The following is a 7,053-nucleotide window of genomic DNA, read 5'->3' on the forward strand; positions in this document are numbered from 1 at the left end:
CAGCTGGTCTGAATCCATGCTGGTCGCAAACCCACTATGTTGGTTTTCTCATGGCGCAGCTCAAATACCTTGCTCCAAGAAGGACATTCTGCTAACTTGTGGAGGTAATGAACTGGATCTTATTACGTTACGCAGACCTAAATCATGTACTGATGACATCTTAAAACTTCAACTCGTACTTGAAGTTACGGTATTAAGTGTAGCATTACTCTGTGTTGTATCGGTACAATGAGTAGTGCCCGTATCCATACAGAACTGTTGATGATACAGTTTTGGGATTATGGTGTTTACATGACGTCTTTTGGACAAACGCTTCGCAATAACTTGTTTGCACAGTTGGAAACAAGTTTCCAATTTTCTTGTATGCCGGAAAGAATTGTCCGCATTTCCACCGGTGCTGGAAATTAAAGCTCGTCTTACACGCTTGGTTTAAAATAACATATGTGCTGTAATTTATGAATGAAAGTAAAATTCACACGCTACTTTGGACTCTTATCTGTGAATAGCAGTTTTAAGATCCCACCAAGACTGAACTGTTTTGATTCCTGTCTTCTAACCTGTTTCGTCAGGCCCTTAAGAGCGATTCTTTTGATGCTCTGCACAGGCATTGAGTAAATAGGTTTTTGTTGGTTCTTCAGGTTTACTTATTACGTGATAATACAGGAGCATTTTGTGTTTTACATGCCTTGCCTTATGTTTACATTGTGTGTGTTAGATATTCATCTGGCGGAGATTACCTTTTTACACTGTCCCGTGACTTTGAAACATTGTAGGGATCACAGAGAGGTTGTGTGAGCACCATAAACCGGTTTAACTCCCAAGTGGTGTTTTGCCACTGACTTTTTCAAGGCGGTACCCCATTATGTTCCTTTATTTCTTCGTTTTGTCCTCGTGTGTTTGTTTTGTATTTGAGTGTGAGTGTCGGTATTGTGCACATCGGCGTGCTGTGAGTTTCGTTTTTTGGAGACTGTGTTTTCTTTTGTAACGTAGCATTTCCTTTTTGATATTTTAACCTTGTGGTTTTTTTTTTTCATATAGAATAGTGCTTTAAAGAAAAGCATCTGTTTCATTTTTTTCCGTCTTATAATTGAAGAATACGGTATGCGAGAAAACGCATTTCAGTGGTTTTTGGTATTGATGTAAACATTTGGCTGTCAGGTAACTGTTTTGCAGTATCCATGAACACTTGCCCTCAAGGCAGATATTTCAAGCAAAATATTCAGCCAGGGTGAAATTCTTATAATATACACTGTGTCCAGTAAACATAGTGCCGAACGCATAGAGTCTAGATAGTATGTATGAGATGATGTATTATGTTTTTCTTTAATGTCAGTTTACTTTTATTACAGATGAACTTTGTGAAAAACATCTGTTTTGATGATTATATTTACTTTATGAATATTTTGAATGTATACATATAGCGGAAAAACGAAGAATTAAGGTTTTTACATATTTATTTTTTCTAATCCAATTTTGTCATACAAAATATAAAGATAAATCAAACTCTCAAACATACTCATTCACACTTGTTTTGGTGAAGGACGTCATTCTGAAGTCTCTTCCACAGGAGACATTGATTTTGCAGTATGATAAAGAGAATTTCCTTAGAGTACCGACAATTTGGCATATTTTAGCAATAGACTATTTTCAGATAACGTTTAGCATAGGTTTCAAAGTTATTTACATCTTAGATTTAAAGATGAAACAAACAAAGAATGAATAAAAACGATTTATTTCTTTTTATACATGTAACAAAAGGTAAATCAATACAAATTAATAAAAACAATCTTTGGTAATTTCGAATGTAAATAATGTGGTCCTCCCTTATATGCTTAGTGCGCCTACTCCTTATGCGGCTGAACTCACAATTTGATCGTCGATAAATTCATCTGAAAGAAATTAAACCATAATAAACAAATGTGGTAAATTTGTAGTCGGTTTTAATAGGAGTTTAGAACACTAAGAAATAATGAAAACATGATCTGCCTTGTCATTCATACCGGAATAGAATAAAACATCTATTCTGTAAAGACGTGAAATGTAATTAATCACACAAAATAAAGATAGTTGGATGCAATGATTGCTTTTAATGAGAACTAGCTCTGCGTTAAGGTGTTTTTTTATTTTCTGGTGAGTTCATTTGATGGATTTGTATAGTAGAATTTCGCCGGTGCTAGATGTTGCATTTTTCATTCCCCCTCTCACAAAGAGACGCGAGCCCGCAAACTTAGCTCAGTAGGGAAAGCGTTGGTTTACGGACCACGGGGTCGCGAGTCCGATCCCCGAGCCGGGCGTATGTTCGTGACGATTTGATAAAATAGATTGTGTCTGAAATCTTCCACCTCTGATAGTTCATAATGAGAAGTTGGCAGTTAATTGCGGAGAACAGGTTTGTACTGGTACAGAATCCAGAAGCACCGGGTAGGTTAACATCCCATCGTTACTTTACAAATACTTTTGAAAAACGGCGTTAAACACAAAACAAACAAAGAGATGCAATCAAACTAAGTCTAGTATGTATTTTTGTTGTGGCGTTATTTTGCTGTAAAATGGTCTTTTTAAAGCATTTATTATTTCAATTTTACATTAACATAGAAAGTCATGCAAATATAAAAGATATTACTTACGTGCAAATAAAAATGGAGCTCCATTGAACTCATCTGTATCTAGAACTCCGTTTCCTGAAAGAATACAAGCAAATACGTGTGTTCAATGTCATTCCCATGCACAAGAGAAGTAAATCGTATTTTCATGTCACGTGAAGGCATATTATAAATCGGCTTTAATTAACGGAATCCGTTAACAAATAATAAGTTGGCTTTGTTTAATATATTTCGTTATTTCTAATATCATCTTCAAAGTCAAAACTATATTGCTCTTGGGTGTCTCCTATCTAACCAAGAGACCTGTGCTGGTTCTTTCCATGAGAGACGACTGCTATACGCCGGGCACGTTAAAGAACTAGACTGTCTATTCGCAAAGAGTTAGACATGCCTGTACTCAGAAAAGATTTCTCTCAATCTGTTCTGGCGGCTTTATCTCACTTTATGTCGCTCTACTCAGATCGCTCTGTGTCTGTACTAGCAGAGGATGAATTTCGTGCCCTGTGCGGCTGCGTTTGCTATATGTAAAGCGCTTTTGAACGTGTTTATCATGAAAATGGCGCTTTATAAATCTGGTATAATAATAATAATAATAATATTAATAATAATAATAATATTTACGTTCTAGAATGAATTATTCGAGTGTTTAAACTAAAATGCCTTGCTTATAATGCAAAAGAAAAAGAAAGCTATATATTACCATCAAAATCAGCAAATAAAAAAGGCTCAATAAGTTCTTCTGGGTCTGCGAGGTTAACGCTTCCTAACACAGCAAAAACAAACTCTTCATATGTGACCAGCTTGTCACCGTTCATATCGTAGTCTGACATCTCGTCCGAAAATGGTATCAAAACTTCTGTCATTTCAACCTGAATAATAGTATGGTTTTTTCTCAAACAGTGCTTAATATTTACCTTAAGAATTTAAATACAGTAAATAGTAAAGTCATTATTCTAAGGTTTTATCAACAACAAAGATAATAATAAATTACTATGTAGCTTATCAAATTACTTTTGATCTTGCAATCGATAAAACGTAACACTAATCTTTTATAAAGCAAAACTCTCATTAATACTTAATTTTTCTTTTTAACAGGCGTGTCATTGGTCCTTATTCGTATCTGCTTATTCTAATACGACATTCACTTATGGTCAACTTAATACGTTCACTTTACCATTCGCATTTGCCTTTCGTATCTGTCATATTCACAAATGGTCATTAAGCTTTTACTTTTCTTGCATTTGTCTTTTCTTACATATTAGTTACATATCGACCAAAAACTTTTACTAATATTGATTCAGTTCTTTCTAACATGACATTCACAAAGATTATTGTACTTAAATACTTACATGTTACACATATATTTTTTCTGACAAGGTGACATGTGAAAATTATTCTTATACTTACGATTCTCTTGTATTTGTTTTTGTTTACATGGCATTTACAAATGCTTCTTACACTTCTCTACTATTTGTGTAAATGATATTATTCATGTATGATCATTATACTTACACTTCTCTTGCATCTGCTTTTCCGTACATGACAGGCATGTGTACCGGCTATCACACCAGCTCCAACGATCATAGACCCTACCCCGGTTGTTCCTACCGTTAAAGCTGTGCCAACAGCCCCGACTGCAACAGGGCAACCGACCCCAAACAATATCTGAATACAAGAATTGGGTTAGATGTAATAAACATTCATTTACACACTGAGCTATGCATAATCTGTATTTCAAAAGAAAATATACAACATTAAATGTAGGGGCCTTCGTGGCAAAGTGCTTAAAGTCGCTGACTTCGAATCATTTGTCACTCACCAATATAATGGTTCGAAAACTTGCTTGGGATATGAATTCTTCGTGTGATGAAACTATCTATTTTGCTTACGGAAAGTCAATGGTTCTACCCAGATGCCCGTCCGAAACTAAGACAATGCACGGGTTAGTACATTAGATGCTAAAATTATAAACTCCATAATTGTATTGGATCAAATAAACTACATATTTATAGGCCTGAATTATCAGAATGAATGATTACGGTTGTAAGTTTCTGACTAATTCAGTTTAGCGTTGATCAATATGGAATATTGTTTTCAAAAACAAAATCAATAAAAATGAAAACAATGTACGATCATGCGTGTTTTATAAAGTTTTGAAATCTGTAAAGGTGCTTTTTATTGAACCTCTATAACCTAACACAGCGTGGAGACACATAGCTATATACTTGTTCATTTATATCAATTTAAAGGTTAAAAAAAATCTTTTTGGCTGATATATTTTGCACAGAATTTCTGTTACATTACAACAAAGGTATGTTTTAAGTATCATAACTTTTAGAACACCCTTCGTATATTACCAAGAAATCATTGTAAATTCTTGTAAAGGAAGAAGTGGATCAAACCCTAGCTATATTACCTTGCATCCAACTTTTTTGATGGCTTTAACAGCCTTTTTCGCAACTTTCTTGATACCTCTTCCAAGCTTTTTTAATTTTCTCCTTAGCCATCCACCCTCCGTGGGGTCAAGTAAAGCTAGAATCACAATGGCGATGAGAAAATACTTGAAGAACTTCATTTTATCTGTAAAAGAAGATGAATAATAATGAAAAACACGCTTCACCTTTTAGAAATACTAACTGAACGATAAAAGATAGTTTTTGCCAACATTTTACAAATGATTCAAAATATTTTTTGAACACTGACGCATGCTTAGAATAAATACTTAATTTTGGGCTAAATCCATCCAGGCTTCATATAGATTTAGCCATTTTACGACTTCAGCCCATTTTTGAAAAGTCGCAATAAACCCTAAAATTTATTGAATTTACAACCTAACTGGAAAATGTGGAAAGAAAATTAAAACGGTAATGAAATAACGTAGTTTCCATTCACTACATAAAATATCTATATGTGATATTTAACTATTTCCTAGTAAAGAATACATAATAACTTTCTCTGCGTTCCTATAAATGAATCTTAACCGATCTCTAAAAATACAAGTATAATTATGTATATTTTGCGACTTTTAAAAAACGGAATGAGAGAATTGAATTAATAAAATTATGTATTTGCATAATTTGATATTTTTAAAATTTTAATATATTTTTTACATGGTGTTGTAAAGGCATGCTAAATTTCAAAAAGAAAACACAACAGATTTTAGTAGTTCCTAAGATGTTTTCAAAATAGAAAATAGCAAGTTAGCTTTTTGTGTAGTATACCTGCATCTTTTTTGTGTGTTTTCTTTTTTAGAAATTTCCTCAAATGTACATTATGTAATCTTAAGTGATGAAATAATGCAAATAATGATTTACTCTCATTTAACTCGTGCAAACTTTAGAATAAACATGTATGGAGTATATTTCAGAAAAATCCGTAGCCCTGAGATTGTAGTTGAACGAGTGACTTACAATCTAATTAATGAACTATTAACATACACGAGAGCTGATTTTGTCAGTTCATGATTAGTTATATGTAAGGACATGTTTATGTACCACAAAATTGACAGTGCGTGTAAGTAATTTACTAACTATTGTCAAGGTCATATCGCTCATATACCTCATTTAGTTATTTTGGTCTTACTTTATGGAAGCATAAATGTTATGAAAATAGAGGATTTACGTAAGCAGATCTCGACGTTTATATCTAAGACATAATGTTGTCTTATAAAATCTGTAAAAATATCCAATGGAAGCATAGAATGCAACTAGGCAAAATAATAGCAGACTCAGTTTGATTGAGTCTGTTCTTGAGTGGTAATGGAAAGTGCAATATCCCTGCGTGCATTCAACAAAGAATGAAAGCTAAGTTTCCGTTTACAAAATAGAAAGAAATAACGAATATTTCGTTTATGAAATGAGTTTTCGATTCGATATAAATCGAGTTATGCAAAGAAACATAGAACCTTACCTTTCACTTCGTAGGTATTCTCAAAACGTTTCAGCGTTTTAACGTAACGCTGTTAACGTCGACCTTTATATTTAGCGAAAGATCCGGCTTGTGGGAAAATACCGAATGTTTACTGTCTTAATTGTGGTAACAAAATCGCATTTTGCTTTTGATTGATAGCAGGGAAATATTTATTTAGCAAACCAAATATTATCACTTTTTTCTTGTCTGAAATATATGTCGAAATATGATTCGTTAAAATTAGATTTGCGTTAGCACAAAATGCGTATGCTTTCGGTATAATTAAAGTTAAATTTACTATTGTTTATTCCTTATAAAATGAAATATTTTGTAAATTTTTATTATCACGGTTTTGGGTTGTATTCACGGTTCGGGAGGAAAATGTATCGATGTAGCATCGGAACATTCTTCAGAGACCCTTGGTTCAAGTCAAGTTGCATATTTTGTACCTTTTTACAATGAATGGATGAATGTGCTTTGATGGGGGTTAAATTCAGTTCCTTTTGGTCATATCATTTAATGTTTGGGGAGGAGAGGGTAG

General features: G+C 33.5%; 1 protein-coding gene across 1 annotated transcript; it reads right to left on the minus strand.

Moving 5' to 3' along the window:
* Positions 1-1,716: 1,716 nt before the first annotated feature.
* Positions 1,717-6,625, minus strand: LOC128554023 (EF-hand calcium-binding domain-containing protein 1-like). The gene is made up of 6 exons (XM_053535234.1): positions 6,513-6,625; positions 5,020-5,183; positions 4,116-4,268; positions 3,304-3,472; positions 2,628-2,681; positions 1,717-1,889 (listed from the first exon to the last, which is right to left on the minus strand). Exons 2-6 carry the CDS (start codon positions 5,176-5,178, stop codon positions 1,849-1,851), a joined length of 576 nt encoding a protein of 191 aa, XP_053391209.1. The 5' UTR covers positions 5,179-5,183; positions 6,513-6,625; the 3' UTR covers positions 1,717-1,848.
* Between the last annotated feature and the right edge of the window lie 428 nt (positions 6,626-7,053).

The sequence above is a fragment of the Mercenaria mercenaria genome, unplaced genomic scaffold (assembly GCF_021730395.1).
Source record: "Mercenaria mercenaria strain notata unplaced genomic scaffold, MADL_Memer_1 contig_4653, whole genome shotgun sequence".
Classification (NCBI taxonomy): domain Eukaryota; kingdom Metazoa; phylum Mollusca; class Bivalvia; order Venerida; family Veneridae; genus Mercenaria; species Mercenaria mercenaria.